General features: G+C 41.0%; 1 protein-coding gene across 2 annotated transcripts in view; it reads right to left on the reverse strand.

Annotated features, from left to right (window-relative positions):
* Positions 1–18222, reverse strand: part of LOC142336084 (four and a half LIM domains protein 2-like) — a 109072-nt gene that overhangs the window by 24334 nt on the left and 66516 nt on the right. The window contains exon 1 of one of the 2 annotated variants that reach the window (XM_075384609.1): positions 12432–12656. The exons of the other annotated variant lie outside the window; for it this stretch is intronic. Within the exon in view, the coding sequence (XP_075240724.1) occupies positions 12432–12452 (21 nt within the window). The 5' untranslated portion in view covers positions 12453–12656. Of the gene's footprint in view, positions 1–12431; positions 12657–18222 lie in introns of those variants that run through there. 2 annotated transcript variants of the gene reach the window in all.

Here is an 18222-nt window from a genome sequence, read left to right on the forward strand (position 1 = left end):
TTACCGTTCCGTTATCAAGAATTTGCAAAAAAATTGACCAAAACTAGAAAAAATTTGACAAAAGCATAAATTTTTGACAAATTCGTCAAAATTATGGTTTTTCAACCAGAAGGTTCGTTAATTCAGTGAAACTCAATACGGAGAAAAGGTGTAAAAAAAAATTCACTACTTCTGGCCCATAAAAAAAAAAAACTCTCCGGCCTACAGAAAAAAATGAGCGAATCCGTATAATTTTTTTCGTCGCTCGTTTATATACCGTTCTTCGTCAGCGTTCTTTTCGTTCCTTAACTTTACAATTCTCCGTTTTCCGTTTTTTGTCAATACGCCGCTCTCCCAAAACTTCGCTTTTCGTTTTCTTCCGTTATTTTTTCCTGTTTTTGATGTAGTATGTTTTCATATATGATGAAGTATGTTGTGTTTTTGTTGCAGTATGTTGATTATGCTAGTATGCTGGTTAGTTGCTTTGGTCTTGTTGCTTTCTAGGGTGTGACTTAAGTTTGTTCTAGAGTTACGGCTAGGTGGTTCCTGGACTTTCCCAACTTACTAATTTACTAGCACCTCTGTTGTAGTATATTGATTTTTGCTGCTGTATGTTTGCGTGTAACTGTATGATTGTTAGTTGGTTTAGGTTTTTGCCTTCTAGGGTGTGACTTAAGTTTATTCTGGAGTTACGACTAGATTGTTTCTTCACTTTTCCAGCTTTCATAGACCACAAAAGCGCTGCATATTAATTAATATTTGCTGTAGTTTGTTTAATATTGTTGGTATGCTGATCGGTTGTTTAGGTTTGATTATTGCTAGGGTGTGACTTAAGTTTGTTCTGGAGTTACGGCTAGTAATTTCCTTGCTCTTTTCATCCTTTTAGTATACTACTATTTGCCGTAATTTAGTTTGTTATTTTTCATATGTTAAGCCTCATAATGACTTGTGCTAGTTTGTCTCTTGCAGTAGCATCTCTCCTTCTCCCTAGGGTGTGACTTAAGTTTGTTCTGGAGTTACGGCTAGTTTGTTTGGTTGAGTTTGTTGCTGTGGTCTGCTAGCATAGTGGTTCACGACCTCCCCGCTCGCTGCGTAATCGTATCCCGCCCGTTCCGACCCGCCTTTCCGTTTCGTTGCGCGCTACTCGCTCAACGCCTCCGTTCTACCCGTCTCATTTCTTTGTGCGTCGCTCGTTCAGCGTTTCCGTCCCGTCCGTTGCGTCGCCCGTTTACTACCCGCGTTTTCGCCAGTTCCGTTCCGTTCCCTGTTGCGTTGCGCGCCGTTCGCCCGTCCTTCCCGCCCCGTCCGCCTCGTTTCCCGTTTCGTCGTGCTTCTTCCAGCCAGTCCTCTTTCCCCGGTTGCCTGTATTCCTGTTTTGTCTCATGTTGCTTTCAAGCACGTTAGACGCCCTCTCCACTTTGTTGCTCACTTTCGCCGAGTAATTCATCACTCGGTAACTTCTTTTCTGTTCTTCGACGTCTTGATTATCAAGTTATCGTCATTTGGGTTCGGTATAACCCTCATTCCACGTGTTTGGTTGAAAGTTACTCTACATTGATAAATTAGCCATTTCAATATCATGGCCGAACAGCAAGAAAAATTGAAAAAGCTCTTTAATGCAAGGTCTAATCTCGAATCTGAGTTATGTAACATCCATAAGGACATCACAGATGCCATAGATCGTCAAGACAGGAGGGTTAAAGTTGAACGCTTGGTTTCTAAGTTGAAGGATGTTTTCAGTAAACTAGTGCAGAAGAATGAAGAACTATTTGACTTAGCCAGTAAAGCGGAGAACCCAGATTCAATTTACCCTGTCCTTGAGCAATGGTTGGATGATAAAACCAAGAACAATGATAAATTCTTGCTTGCGGCTAGAAGCTATATTGACTCAGTTGCTGACCGAGACACCGTATGTGAGGGCGTTAATCCTCAAGGTCAATCAAAGAAAAGTTCACGCCGAACAACATCATCAATGTCTAGCCAGCGTAAACATGAATTTCTCATGGCAAAACTAAAACGCGAAGAGGCCGAGAAACAGGAACAAGCTGCCATGCGCCTCGCTAAACAAAAACACGAAATCGCCATGAGAAAAAAGGAGCTTGAAATACAAATGGAACAGATGGCACTTCAAGAATTGGAGGAAGACCACCGCCAGCGTGTTGCAGCAGCCAAAATAGATGAGGCTGATTTAATGGATAATCATTCATTGTTTAGTCACCACTCAAGTGAACTGAAACTGTTTAAAGATAGGGGATCAGATAGAAGTCAGGGACTTGTTCAGGATTGGGTAAATTCGTTTCCAGCAGGTAATTCAAGTGAGTTAAACTTTTCTCGTCCTGGTTCAGCAACCGCCGACCCTCCTGTTAAAGATACTTCCCCTAGTAATCCTCCAGAAAACCCAAGTAATGTTGCCGATAACTTACATCATCTTGAAATGCTTTCTCAGTACACACGGCCAGGAGTTGCAATTTCTGTTGCCCAGCAGGAAGCTTTGTATCGGGAATATCTCCAAGCTCAACTGCAGCAATCATTCATTGATCAAAGGGCACATAGTCCCTCAGGCAGTGGTGACGTGAACCAAGTACCAGTCGACGTGCAAAATGTCGCACTCCAACCACCTCAACCACCTATGCAACCTCCCCGGCCACCGACACCCGTTATGGCACCAACCAACTCCATTTTCGTACCTGATTTTTCAGCAAACCCACAGGTAAATCAGTTCTTGGGTCCAAAAAGCTCCAGTGTACCTTGTCAATTAAATATGTCGAAGCCTCATAATCCGCAACAACAGAATCCACCTCAAAGTAACATTACACACCAAACACAAATCCCTATTGCCCATTACCCGCATAAGGTCCCTCCACCTCTTAACCCACTCTTGAACCCAACTCCCGTAATCCCGCCTCAACAATTATTTAATCCTCAGCCTCCCGTGATTCCGTTGCCCATCCCAGCGAGCACAGCAACATACCTACCCGTCCCAAACATTCCACAGCAAAACTTTGTCCAATCGCCTCAAACCCGCCTGGTACCGTGTCCTACAGCACAAAAATCTCCCCTGAACTGTAACCTTGATCTAAACTTGTGGAGTTTTCCTCAGGATAAGCCCCCAAATGTAAACCAGGCGACAAATAACGCTACCATCTTCAAAAATGTTCAACCGTACCTACCCCCAAGCACAGCTAACCCCACCGTCATCCATCCCATCTTGCAAAAGAGTGCACAACATGATCCAAATAGCAACCACGCAGCAAACTGTAGCATCCCTGTTAACCCCTTTAGTACAACTACTAACATCGCGCCACCTTTCGTCACGCCGGTTATACATCCAACATACGGGCATACTGCTCCGATACCATTGTGTTGGGGTGGCCCACCGCATCCCACGCCTTCAGCGCCAGCATCTGAAAATGCAAGCTTGATTAAGGCATTCACTGACGCCTTATCTAGCAAGAGGAATGACCCACTACCCGAATGGAAGTTGTCACAATACAGTGGGGATCCTCTACAGTGGCACGAATGGTATGGTCAGTTTAAAAGCGCAATTGACTCTCAGTCCTTAACTGATGATGTAAAATTGACATACCTTAAGACCCTCGTAACAGGTAAAGCTAAAACAGCTATAGCTGAGTTCGCCTACTGCGGCGCAATGTACAAAGACGCACTGAGGACCTTAGAACGTAAATTTGGCCAACCACAGGCGGTTGTAAGTGCACATTTGGACAAACTCAACAGCTTTCCACCACTGAAGATGCACAATAGCGATAACATCATTAACTACTCGGGGTGCATTTCAAGTCTTGTCGGGGTATTTAAATCGCTGTCATACGATTCGGATTTAAAGAGTGCTGCGCTTCTCAACACTGCCGTACAGAAGCTACCACCCAACATGAAGGAGTCATGGTCACTCTTCACGGTCAAAAAGCATTGGGTGAAACCTACTCTTCTTGATTTCAACGATTGGTTAAAAGAGAAGGCCGAAGCGCACGATTTAATGAAGAATACCGCAACTAAAGCAAGGACTGAGGATACCAACAACTCAGTAACAAGATCAAAAGTTGCTTCAAAGGCATTTGCTGCAAATACGCAACAGAAGAGTAACCCTAAGCCGCAACAAAGATCTCCGTCAACATCAATCTCTAGTTGCATTGTATGCAAAGGCAGCCACCGGTTGTGGGAATGCCGTGTCTTTAAGGAAAAGACCCCCACGCAGAGAGCCAAGGTCGTGGCTGAGGCAAAGCTATGTTTCTCTTGTTTGCGTGATAAACACATGTTTAGGCAATGCCCAAGTCCCCGTAAATGTAGGAAAGATGGTTGCAACAGCTCCCATAACACCTTACTTCATGGAGCTGAAAGGGTTTTTCCAGCTAAACCCTCAACAAACAACAACATCGATACTTCGAAGTCGAACGCAGGTACAAGTAGGCCATCTACGGGTCAACAGCAACCAAGCAAAACAACCACTTTGTCTTCCGTGACCGATGTTAAAGGCCTCCTTCAGGTCACGGAACTGAAACTTACTAATTCTTCTGGTACCAATACTACGGCGTTGGTTTTATGCGATACCGCTTGCAGTAACTCTTGGGTGTCCGATAGTCTCGCAGCTAGACTCGGTTTGCAGGGTACCGCATTAAAACTGACCGTCAAGGGTATAAACACGGAAGAACTCATAGACACAAAGGTGGTTCAATTGACTGTGACACATCATAAAGACCAAGACTTCGAAGCGTTCACTGTGCGTCCCTACGTGAGAGAAACATTAAACGTAGGTTCTGACATCATTGACGTCAAGTCCATGCAAGAAACTTACCCACATTTGGCAGTTCTAGATCCAGTAAAATATAGCTATGGAGAAATTGAGATGATACTTGGACAGGATGTCTACCATGCCATCCGCCCGTTTGAGTATTTTTCAGCCGACGAAAAGTGCTCACCGTTCGCTGTCCGCTTGCCCATAGGTTGGGTTTTAAGTGGCCCACTCCCGTCAAGTTCAAGTTTAGTCTCGGTGTGTTTCAAAGCCAATATTGAACAGGATTTTGAATTAGCTTGTCAGGTTAAATCTTGGTATGATATGGAATCGTACGGCGCGTTCAAGCAAGTTGACCCACGATCCGCAGCGGATGCTCGCGCGCAGGAAATACTTGAAACAACAACCTTCCATAACGGCCAAAGATACGATGTCGGTATGTTATGGGCTGATGACAACACCCAGCTCCCGAATAACTACTTTTCGTCACTGGTACAGCTCAAGTCTCTCGAAAAGCGGCTATCGAGAGATACATCATTGAAAGAAACTTATGCTAATACCATCCGTGAAGACTTGGAAAAAGGTTACTTAATTACAGTCCCTGATGCTCACAAGGTAGAGCAGCGGTCGGATAGAGAGTGGTACTTACCACACCATCCCGTAATCAATCCGAACAAACCGGGAAAAGTGCGTAGGGTATTAAATGGTGCAGCAAAGTTCCACAGTACTTCTTTGAATAAATCTTTGCTCACTGGCCCCGACCTCCTCCAAAACCTAATCCATGTACTACTTAGGTTCCGTCAACATCAATTTGCCGTGTCCGCAGATATCGAGGGTATGTTCCTCCAAGTGGGTGTCCCTGATTGGGACCAGCCATCACTGCGTTTTTTGTGGCGGGAGGACCCCACAACAAATGTTGTAGTGTATCAATACACGCGCCATATATTCGGGGCTAAAGACTCGCCCACATGCGCTAACTATGCACTGCAACGCACGGCCCGAGACAATGATCTTCAGTACCCGGAAGCAACCAAAGCCGTCCTAGAAAACTTCTACATGGACGATTACTTGGATTCGGTGGAGTCACCTGAGAGGGCTCTCAAAAGATCGAAGGAGTTGGTACAACTTCTCCATCTAGGTGGGTTCAAGCTTACTAAGTTCGTAAGCAATGTACCAAATCTGGCTGATCGAATTGATGGGTCACCTCAGTCCACCGAACCAAAAGTAATTTCCTCATCTAAGGAGGAATCTTCGCACGTGCTTGGGTTGAAATGGGATCACAACAATGATACTCTAGTTGTGAGTCGGGGTACCTCCAGTACAGTAACTAAGTCTTTAACACAACGCTTGGTATTGAGCCTAGTGTCTAAGGTGTTCGATCCCATCGGCCTAGTGGCACCATTTACTGTTGGCGCCCGATTGTTACTAAAGGACATCTGGCGTATCAGCGGGCAGCACTGGGATGAAGAATTACCAAAAGACACTGTTGAAAGGTTCCTCGAATGGAGTGTAGAACTACCCAAGCTTGCTGCAATCACTATACCAAGGAGCTACTTTTCCGGAAACTTTGAACACCTGGAACTACACATGTTTGGCGATAGTTCACAAGAAGTTTTCAGTGCCGTTGCATTTCTCCGAGCTCGAGTAACTACTTCGAGTGGGTCCCAAACGGAGCTTGCGTTTGTCCTGGGTAAAGCTCGCGTAGCACCTATGAAGGTCATGACTGTTCCAAAGCTGGAATTACAGGCAGCGCTACTGGCCGCTCGATTGAAACAAGATATATGTCGAGCTCTCACAGTAAAAGTCAACAGGGTTTTCATGTGGACCGACAGCACTACTGTCTTGCAATGGCTTTACTCTGCAACCAAGCACCCAATATTTATTGCAAACCGTGTTTGCGAAATCTTAGAACACACAAGCGTTGACGAATGGAACCACGTTGCCTCAAGCGATAATCCGGCAGATGCCGGCACTCGTGGTATGTCTGCTGAGATTTTGCAATCAAGTAGCTGGGTGAGAGGTCCTGACTTCCTAAGAACCAAGCACTGAAGTAGTTAATAACATCAAACTTGGTATAGTAACTAAGGAAACTGACGAAACCAATACATCATTGGCCGTATCTGTAACCAAGTCAACTAAGGAACCGCCCCCGCAACTAATTCCCTTCGATAAGTACAGTTCTTATCAGAAGTTGCTACGGATAACAGCGTACGCACTCCGCTTGTTACCTTCTCACGAATGTTACCGTAATGCCGATGGTAGCATCATAGACCCCACGGAGCTTGACGAAGCCGAGCGTCATCTCCAGTATCTTGTGCAAGGGGAGTCATTCAATGCAGAGAGAAAAGATCTTCTCGAAAACAAACCCGTTAAACGGAGTAGCCGTATTGCCCCGTTTTCTCCCTTTATTGGGCCAAATCGTCTAATCCGATCGGCAGGCCGCATCAAGCGGTTGGTCGAAGTTGACTTTGATGTAAAACATCCTATCGTTCTGGACGCACGCCATGCGTTTGTAAAGTTGTTCCTCAGGCACACGCACGTCAAACATCATCATCAAGGTATTGATTACCTGCGGGCAAAAGTACAAGAACGTTATACTATCCTTAAATTACGTTCCTCACTACGTTCCATTAAATCTAACTGCCTTACGTGCAGGATGTTCCGCGCTGCCACTATTCAACCCATCATGGCTGATCTCCCAGTAGAAAGACTTGCATACCAGTCTCCTCCCTTCACGAACACCGGAGTCGACTACTTTGGCCCGTTTTACGTTACTGTACGTAGGACTACCGAGAAGAGGTGGGGTTTCCTCTTCACATGCTTAACTACTCGTGCCGTTCATGTCGAAATCGTTCCTTCCATGGACGCCAGTTCGTGTGTAATGGGAGTGGAGCGGTTCGTCTCCCGTCGGGGTACACCAGCCATTATTTGGTCAGACAATGGCACTAACTTTGTTGGCGCGGAAAAAGAACTACGCGAGAACATCGAAAAGTGGAACACCATCAACATCGCTGTAGAACTTGCCCACAAAGGCATCAAGTGGAGGTTCAACCCGCCCAGTGCGCCACACCAAGGTGGCATCTGGGAGAGGCTAGTACGTAGTTTCAAGCGCGTACTTTACACAATCCTTGGAACACGTCGCCTCACGGATGAGGTTTTAAGTACCACTTTTTGTCTGGTCGAACATGCACTTAATTCACGTCCGCTAACGCCCGTAAGCGCCGACCCGTCCGACCTAGGAGCATTAACACCTAATCACTTTCTCCTCGGTAACCAAGCACGTAGTCTCCCGTCCATCATTGGCGTAGATGAGTTCGATCACCGTAAACGTTACGCCCGCGCGCAGTCTTACGCTAACGCTATTTGGTCTCGTTGGATCAAAGAATACGTACCGGCGCTGAACCGACGTTCCAAGTGGCAGACGCCTGCCGAGCATCACCTTAAGACCGGTGATTTGGTTTGGGTAGTTGAAGAGACCAACCCAAGGGGTTACTACCCCACTGCTCGGATCACTGAACTTCGTTACGGTTCCGACAGCGTCGCACGCTCCGCCGTATTGCGCACGTCTTCCGGTTCGCTCGTTCGCCCGCTTGTAAAATTAGTACCGATTCTCCCAGCATCTTCTTCTGGGCCGGAGGATGTTAGTAACTAAATAGATTTAAAGCGAGAGATTATTAGCCAATCAGAATTGAGTATTTAAATGCATATAAAACGTTCTAATATGCATAGAAAGTTCGGAAAAAGTTCGTATAACCTAATTTTAAGTAAATAATACCATGATATGTATCGAATAAGGCGGTTTTCGGCTTAATATTTTTAGGTTCTCTAGACGATTGTTGATCGATTATGAACTGATTCTGACGTCAATGACATCAGACAAAAAACCAGTAAAAGAGCATCAAAAAAAACCTTGCCGTCTAAACTCTCACTAGTTGCTATGTTCGCCAATACTTATACGTTGCTTTATACGAACTTATGACGTTGACTATATAAAAAGATTGAATTGGAAACTTGAATTTGGTAGACTGTTTTGTTTCTCAGCTACACCAGTCGCGCTCCTTGTACGCAATCACACATTTAAAAACAAACTAACAGCTCTGTAAGAGCAAGCTAGATAAATTTTCCCAAACGTTTGGAGAACATATGTACGCATCCCAATATCAATTTCAATGATTCATTTACTGAAAACTGAATATTTGTATACAATCTTGAATTAATTGAAAAATTGTCCCCAAAAATTCACAAAAACAAGCGCAATTTGAGCAAAACTGCTAAATCAGTACATAAATAGCAGTTCAATCTTTTCTGTTCTGATGACAGTAAACAGCCGACAAACATCCAAAGCAATAACTTCAGGAGTATTTAGGGGCTAATCGCAACATACCATGGTGGTTAGCTATAAACTTTTAGAAGCAGTTTGAAGTAATAATGGAACCTACTATAAACAATGTTTAAAATCGTGGTACAATTTTTACCCCATTTGGAAAAAGTAAAAGCTGTTTCGAGCTCATAAAAATCTGCAGGAGAGCTCAATGCAGATCTCGCAAAAATCGAGAAATCAAAGGCAAACAATAATATCAAAAATCCAGATCCGTCAAGCAAAAATTTTCTATGGAAAGAATTTGGAAAGCAATTAAACGGTAAACCATTTGATTGTGAGCAAAAAATCTCTTCAATTTCCCTCTCAGCCAACAAAGCCTATTTCGCAGAAAACCTTTAGAAGAGGAGTGTTACCTCATATGGTGGCCACAAACACCTTAGCGACGAGATGAAAAATCAAATAAAAACCAATAATAGCTCCGCTCAACAACCACAATCGCAGCTTTTAATAAAGAGAAGGTAAAACGGGAAAAAAATCCGAGCTTTTGGAAAAATCGTTTTCCATCACAACTTTCATCGGACACTACTTTCTATCTCATTGCATACAATTCTAGTTTTGACATATTTTGTCGGTCACTGACTTCTTTTGCTTGCATGTTGTTTTGGCGCATGCATTTTTTGGCATCTGCATCTTTCGGCCGTTGAATTTTTTTTTCATTTCGGTTGCTTATTCTCATCCAATTAGCGCTTTTCCAGACATTGACCTTTTAAGAGAGCAAATTTTTGGTCGTCGATTTCTCGCGATCTATACTCTTAACCATGCCGATGGAGAGCTCTCAAACCTGCTCTTTGATAGCACCTAATTATGCTCTTCAGAGGCTTCCTTAATATGCATTTCCCTTCCGTTAAACATAGTGCATTTTTAACTGTCAAGCATTTAAAATTTTTGGTCGTCGATTTCTCGCGATCTATACTCTTAACCATGCCGATGGAGAGCTCTCAAACCTGCTCTTTGATAGCACCTAATTATGCTCTTCAGAGGCTTCCTTAATATGCATTTCCCTTCCGTTAAACATAGTGCATTTTCAACTGTCAAGCATTTAAAATATAGGGTTATAAGCATGGCTCGGTCTGACAAACTTGGGTGACCACTAGAATTGCATTCGAAAAGTAGTTCATGGTTGGCAGTGGAATAACTATTTATCAACAGTTGTCCTCCCCCCTTTACTCAAAGAACGTATTTATGAAAAACGCTTTGTTTACGAGCAAACAGATTGGTTTCTCAGTCAGCTATGATTCGTGAGAAATTGTCAATTATTTATTTTTTTCTATCTATCGGATGGGTCACCATTCCATAAGCAAAAGGATTCCCAAAAATTTGAAAACTTCTTTTAACAAAAAACATTTTTGGAATGTAGCCATACGATGAAAATCTTTGTTCAATAACAGCGACTGCTATTTTTTCCCTATACCAAATCTTTCATTTGTTTTCTTTTCAAATGATTTATAATCGTTTTCAATAGGTCTGATTAAATCGCCCACTAATTCACATCTTTTCTCTTTTAACATAAGTTGCAGTTTATATAACTGTTGATTGTGTGCGTTTCGAGTAAGAAGCAATACCACTGAAGCATTGCTTTAATTTCTACTAAATTGACAGCAAAATTGCGTTTGATACAGTTTACGTGTCTTTTATTTGACAAAAATGTCCAAATTACTCAATTGGTTAGCGAGTGCAGTCAAGACGATAAAAAGAAAACAATTTTGAATATGACGCTGACAAGAACCATTAATTAGATCATAAAGTCGATTATATCTCAATATTATCAATCATCGCTCCCTTTTTACATTTAAAAACTCTTTTCCCAAATTATTCCCATATCAGAGTTACTTCACTGAGTTAGTTGTCGTCCAAATTTCATTGTGCTTTACCGCTATCTCAATTCATCTAATGGCTGTTTAGAGGTATCTTTAGTGCTCAAAAATGGTTTAACGGTTTCTTAAAACAGCTTAAATAGCTTACAAATATTTCACTTAAGTTTTGTATTTGACTTTTTTTGAATTTTTTTGTGATTCAAGGCTATCTTTTTTTCGTTTTTCAGAGAAACCGGAAACACAATGTAAAATTCAGAACAAAATCAAATGTTGGTTATTGTTTTCATCCGAACTCATCTGACTGAAATCATATCTTTGGTATTGTTGGCAACTTTTGCAAATCAGAAATGACAAAAATCCAATTTTATCAACTAATTTTTGTCTTCGGTACATTTATTTCACTTTAGGAAAAACAAACAATTTAAAAATATTACAACGAATCGTTCATCATGCAATGTATGACAGATAATTCTTATTTGTTTCTCCAAAAGAATTTTCAGAGGCCTTGGAAAAACTATATTGCTTTTAATGCTCAACTGTTCAGTTATCTTTATAAAATATGTGAGCACATGTTTTCAAAGCAAACTTTCCAAACCTTGCGAGTAATTTTTCTCTGGCTTTCAACAATCACTCTTTTCACGCTTCAAATTTTTCTGCCCTCTTTCTTGGTGAAAAGTTCTAGAAACTTGTTTTCATGATGAGCCATATCATGAAGCTAAATCACAAATAAATTTCTCTGTTTTCTTAAACCTGACGCCCCACCCACACACACACACACGCACACACCACACACACACATATGTATATATATATATGTGTGTGTGTGTGTGCGTGTGTATGTGTGCCTGTTGTGTGTGTGTGGGCGTGTTTGTGTGTGTATATATGCGTGCGTGTGTGTGTGTATCAATTTATTCTTCGTGCACTCATTGCTCACATACAGTATTTGTTTCCTACAAGCCTATTTTCCCTGAATATCAAAGGAAATACAGTTTTGATTGCCGTAGTAAAAAATTATAAAATTGTTGAAAAAATAAAATGCTAAAATGTTAAATTGACCTCTCCATCTTCGGTTTATCCAGTTTTGTTTGGTCAAAGGGTAATCTCCTTCTCTTTGTTAGATAGTTGGTATTTGGTAGAAACTTTACAAATTGAAGATAAAATCCCCTAAAAATTCACTACGACGCACTGCTTGGCTAGTCCAGAGTTAAAACAGCAGAAAATTGATAGGTTCCATGTGTTGGTACCATTATAATGGGAAATACATGTGGTAGGCGAGGGATGGGGGCTTGTTTCAAACGTTCTACCTGTCATAAATTAAATTCCAGATACAAATGGCTTGCATTATAGCTAGGGCAGACCATAAAAGGCACCTATGGCTATTCGAAAAGAGATTATTGTCAAAAGGATTCGCAACCGGTGACAGATTCTGACCAACAATAGTAATGATCAAATATTAGAACATCACAGCCAGTTATAACCAATCAATTAAAGATTTAACTAGATCTCTTACCTGTCTCTTGTTCGCTTCCATTTTGAAAGTTGTTGACCAGTTCAAGTTAGTTGTGCTTAATTTGCTTAAGTAGAGTAGTAATATAATAATGAAAATAGAGTATCTTCAGATTATGGTAACAGTCATTCAATGCTTTCGTTCTAACTGAATATTTAAAGAAAACGCGCTAGAGTAGCTATATAAAACAACGCATGCAACCTACTACCACTATTCTTACTTGGTGGCTGATTCAGCTCTGAATTACCCTACCTGTGACAAAATTGTGTTCCCAGGTATAAATTTAGCCTATAGTCGGGCTTACTTTGGTAACAAAAATAGGTAGTATGGGAATAGTAACTGATTAACATGTGGGAAAGACAGACCAACCACTTGGGTATAGAAATGCGACCAAACACCACAGCTATTGCTTCACAGTAGGGGGGGGGGGGGGGGTATAGAGGTGATATTAAAATGAGACGAATACATGTGTCGTCTCATGAAACTAAATCACAAAATATATCTCCGGTTTTTATGCTCATACACACACATAGATGCGCATACATGCACACACACACAGCACACATATACAAGCATATATACATGCATGCATGCATCCATGCATATTTCTTCAGGGCGCCTGTGACAGAGAAACTCGAAATAGGCATCGCAGCCATTAACTACCATGCACGTAAATTAAAGGAAAGACGGATAACATCACTTATTAAGGAAAGCGCTAAACCCCCGAACTAAATTGACTCGATTTGTTCCACTTCACAGTGAGATCACGCGACGCAAAAAAGAAAAAGTTTTGATGCATTGTTCCGCATTAAATTCATGTTATGCATATGAACTGACCAAAAAAAAGTAAAACCACAATTGAAAAAAGATAATCAGAACATCGGGGTTGCAGATTAAGCCACAAATAACAAAAGAACAAACACACAGCTGGATGCATAAAAATGGGCATGTTGTGAACGGGTCTAGGAAATAAACCCCCCACGGAAAAAAACCCTTACTTAACTTTAGATAGGAAATAAACCCCCACGGAAATAAACCACCATTTTAAAGTCGAATTTCGGTCGTGATAATTTGTTCGGTTGTGATAGTTTCATATCAAGTCCCACGGGCCGCTGAGGCATGGACATGGTCCGCGAGGCATGGCCAAACGCGCTAAATGCGCAGCTCTTTAATAGTAAAGTGGGGGTTTATTTCCGTGGGGGTTCATTTCCGTGGGGGTTTATTTCCTATCTAAAACGAAGTGGTTTTTTTTCCGAGGGGGTTTATTTCCGCAACCGGTTGTGAACAATATTTGAAAGCGAGAGTTTGTAAATTTGCAGTTTTTAGGACTCAGTTTAATTTGAATTAGTTTCTACAGTGATGCTCTGGCTTTTAAAGAAATGAACCTAACTAAGTTCCATAAATTGCCAATTTTCTTCATCAACTATTTAGAATATACGCACTTCATTTGTAAAAAAAAAAGGTTGTTTAATTTTATGCAGTCACAACACCTCTCAAGCAGTTTCTGTAATTTGTTTTGTTCACCTGTTCTTGTTTGTTAAATGTTGTCACCCAATGAGAGAGGACAGTCAATCAACATCTTTAATTCATTATTTCACCCATGAGCGAGGCTGTATGCAATAGCATTCATGAGATTATAACGGATTCCAGAAGGAAATTTATGGAAAACAGTTCGGGGTTGAGGAAGAACATATTTTGCTGAGAATTGGAATATTGGATAAAAATGCTCGAAATTAAACCGCTAACTGCCAGGTTTAACAATGGTTTAAAACCAACAAGATCGATTAATTTATTACCCTTTGTTCTCAAGCTGCTTCATTAACGTTTCTGTTGAGATGTGTGATACATATGGATACCTAAATATATATCGAAACCTCTATGTGTACTAAATTATTTACCCTCTATATATACAATTATATCATGCGTTTTATAAACTAAAAGTTATGACTTCTATTTATTCACCTATATTAATATTCCCGATAGTCTACTAAATTATTTCATATTTTGTTCATATCGATTTATTACTAACAATCATAATCTCAATAATCAATCTGAATTCAAGTTGCTCTGCTTTTGCTCTTCATATTCATAAGTTAATCTTAGCAGTGGATCCGCGCCGCGTTTCCAATAAACATAATTCACGCTACACAAGTAATTGTGTATTCGACTAGCAAATACTACTCAATTTGTAAGACAACGGATTCGCACCGTGAATCCTAACTTATTCTGTGACAAAAGATATAACATGGCGCAGTCAGCGACAAAGGACAGCGGCAAATCCCCACTTGGAATTCAACCCTTTTGGGAAAAGGCGACATTAGAACCTCCAATTCGCTGGGAGTTTTGGAGAATACAATTGAAGCTCGCAATCCTCGCTAGAGAAGGAATTGAAGTGGACCTCCTCTTGGTAGACCCTCCTGAACATGTGCTCCTGCCTCCCGAACCAGCATATGAGGATGCAGTGGACAACCCGACGGCACAATCAGAACGAGACCGACGTACCCGCAATGAGCAGGCAAAAACAGCGTGGAAAAACCAATGTCAACGTGTCATGACAATCGGCGTACTTTGTGGTGATAAACCATGGAAGTTATGCGATCGAAAAGCATCCTCTCTGATGTATTTGAGCTTAGGCATGGAGGGACGCCGTGTATTCAACTCAAAAAATTCAACCATTAACCTTGAAACAATCTCAACGAAGGACCTTTGGGACGTTCTAAATACAACTTTCATTCGAATCCATAACATAACCTTCGATAGATACCTCTTCCTCACAAGAAAACAACAAAAGGGAGAGCCTATTGAGAAATTCTATGGACACCTCAAAGAACTTTCGGAAAACTGTGACCTAGGAGATAAAGGGGACACTATCATCCGTGATGTCTTTATCGCGAATATGCAAAATGAAGACATTCAAAAGGAACTTCTTAAGGAAACAGTAGACCCCGAAAAGGCATTGGCAATAGCAATCAATATTGAGATGGGTACACTCAATCAATTGAAAATGAACGCAAACAAAACTGAACCACAGTCAACGGTTAATCAAGTACAACGGACACGTATCGCAAATGCTACCCCATTCTCCAATATGAATACTACCGCACGGAAAAAGCCTACAACTTGTCATTTCTGTGGATCTAACTGGACCTCCGATCATCGCAACAAATGTCCCGCTCGGGGAAAAAGATGTAATAACTGCGGTATTGAAAACCACTTCGCAAAGGTTTGTCGCAAACCTAAAGATCCCAATTCGTACCCAAAACCTAGACCGCGAGTCAATAATGTAGAAAAAGACGATCAAAATGAAGATGTCAATCAAATTTCGGCCAACTTTGATCCGGATCTGGAGTCAAACTATTCTTCAGATGAAGACAACTGTGTAGCAGTCATATCTTCATCGGATTCTACAACTTCGGTGGACGCAACCAACCTCCCTGTAACTATCGGCAATACATCAACAAAGGTTTTGGTGGATTCGGGCAGCGTGTGTACAATAATCAATGAATCTTTGGCAAACTCAATCATTTCCAATGACCCAAAATCAAAATGGATACGCGAAGCAAATCCTAAACAACTAAAAACATTTTCAAATGAACCTATTCACACGGTGGGCATCCTCCAAACTTCCATTCAAAGCAGCAATTGGTACGCGAATCCAATTGAAATTCAAGTAGTGGCGGACGGACATCGCTCTCTATTGGGTAGAGATCTGTTTCCAGCTCTTGGAATTTCAATACATCAATCAAATAATCAAGTAACAATCAATCAGGTAGATCAAGAATATTGCCCAATCAAAAAACAGATTGCTATTGATTACCCCGACTTAATCTCCAGAATTGGTAAGTCTAAAGTACATACAGTTCGTTCAAAATTCCACAAACATTACACCCCATCACACCAAAAAGGCCGACGCGTCCCTATAAATTTATTGGACAAAGTATCCGCAGAACTTAAGAAACTTTCTGAACAAGGACACATTGAAAAATTACAAGAATGTTCGGACAAAAACTTCATTTCTCCCATTGTAATTACGGTCAAAAAGGACAAATCTGTAAAGTTAGCTCTTGATTCGAAAATATTAAACAAAGCAATCCACAAAAACAAGTATCAAATGCCAAACATAGATAGTCTCATTGATTCAATTTCACAACATATTAATAATTCAAATCTGGGAGATAACGTATATTTTTCAACAATCGATCTAAAATATGCCTATAGTCAATTAAAGTTACATCCCGACACGGCACGTCATTGTAATTTTAACATCATTTGTGGCGAAGCAACGGGTACGTATCGCTTCAAAACGGGATTTTATGGCCTTACAGATATGCCGGCCGAATTTCAAAAGGCAATGGATTACACATTGGTTGGTCTGTCTAACACATACTGTTTTCTGGATGATATAATCGTAGTCAGCAAAGGCACTCAGGAATCGCACCTCAAATACGTATATAAATGTCTCCAAAAACTTGACGCAGACAATCTTCGAATTAACTTAAGTAAATGTCATTTCGCAAAACATCAAATAAATTGGCTTGGTTTTACATTTTCACAAAGTGGTGTCAAACCTATTGAATCTAAAACAGCGGCAATTGCAGAAATTAAAGCCCCAAAAACATTGAAACAATTACGATCATTTCTAGGCAGTGTTCATCACCTAAGCAAATTCATACCTAATCTTGCCAAAATATGTCACCCTCTCCGACCTTTATTAAAGAAAAACGAAAAATTTATTTGGAATGAGAATCACCAATCACATTTTGAACATATCAAAACTGTTATTGCAAACGCTACGGAAAATACTCATTTTAATCCAACACTGGAAACGCGCATAAAATGCGATGCATCTCGCCAAGGTTTAGGCGCAGCACTCGAACAATTAGACTGCGATGGGTGGAAAACAATAGCTTTCGCATCTCGTTTTCTTAATAGCAATGAAGAACGTTATAGTGTAAATGAACTCGAATTACTTGGGGTGGTCTGGGCCATTGAATATTTTAAATATTATTTATTTGGGAAAACCTTCACAGTTTTAACCGATCATAAAGCACTTCTTTCCGTTTTAAAATTACACCGCTCTAATAAATCTTACAACAGTAGGTTAACCCGATGGATTGACCGTTTGTTACCATTTGATTTTAATATTGAACATATTCCTGGTACCCGAATGGGCTTAGTTGATTATATTTCGCGACAACCAAATCAGAATGCTAAAAGTGTCAATCAATATGATGAGGAATTTATGGTAGCAACAATTTCCCGTATTCGCGACGCGATTACATCTTTATTTTGTAACGCAAATAAAATTCCTTTCCAAAAGCGGCACATAACTAGTAATTATAAGCAACAAGTACACCCGACGCGAGTCCACTCTTGCAAACCTGCTAAAATTAGCGCGCATAATTCGAATGCCTCAATTAATTCCTTCATTCCTCGAGTACAAGTAAACAATTACAATTCTGAATTCATTTCTAATTTTAATTGCCGTGCAAATCAACTGCTCCAATCTGATACTACACCCGCAGCGCGAATCCCGTCGCAAAACTTTAATTGCAATTTGATAGCTAGTTCTACACAACAAGTACTCCATATCAACATGTCAGCAAAAGAGGCATCACAAAGCAATCAACCAACTTCACCACAAACCCCAAGAGTGACATTTCGCACCCAATCCACTCCCATTTCATCTACTCGAGCCGGACCCAGCAACACCCAACCATCATCATCACCAGAGGACTATGACATTGAACTTTCACGGGAAGAAGTATTCGAAAACAACTTAAACCAACTATTC

Source organism: Convolutriloba macropyga, chromosome 3 (assembly GCF_964194025.1).
Source record: "Convolutriloba macropyga chromosome 3, txConMacr16.3, whole genome shotgun sequence".
Classification (NCBI taxonomy): Eukaryota; Metazoa; Xenacoelomorpha; order Acoela; family Convolutidae; genus Convolutriloba; species Convolutriloba macropyga.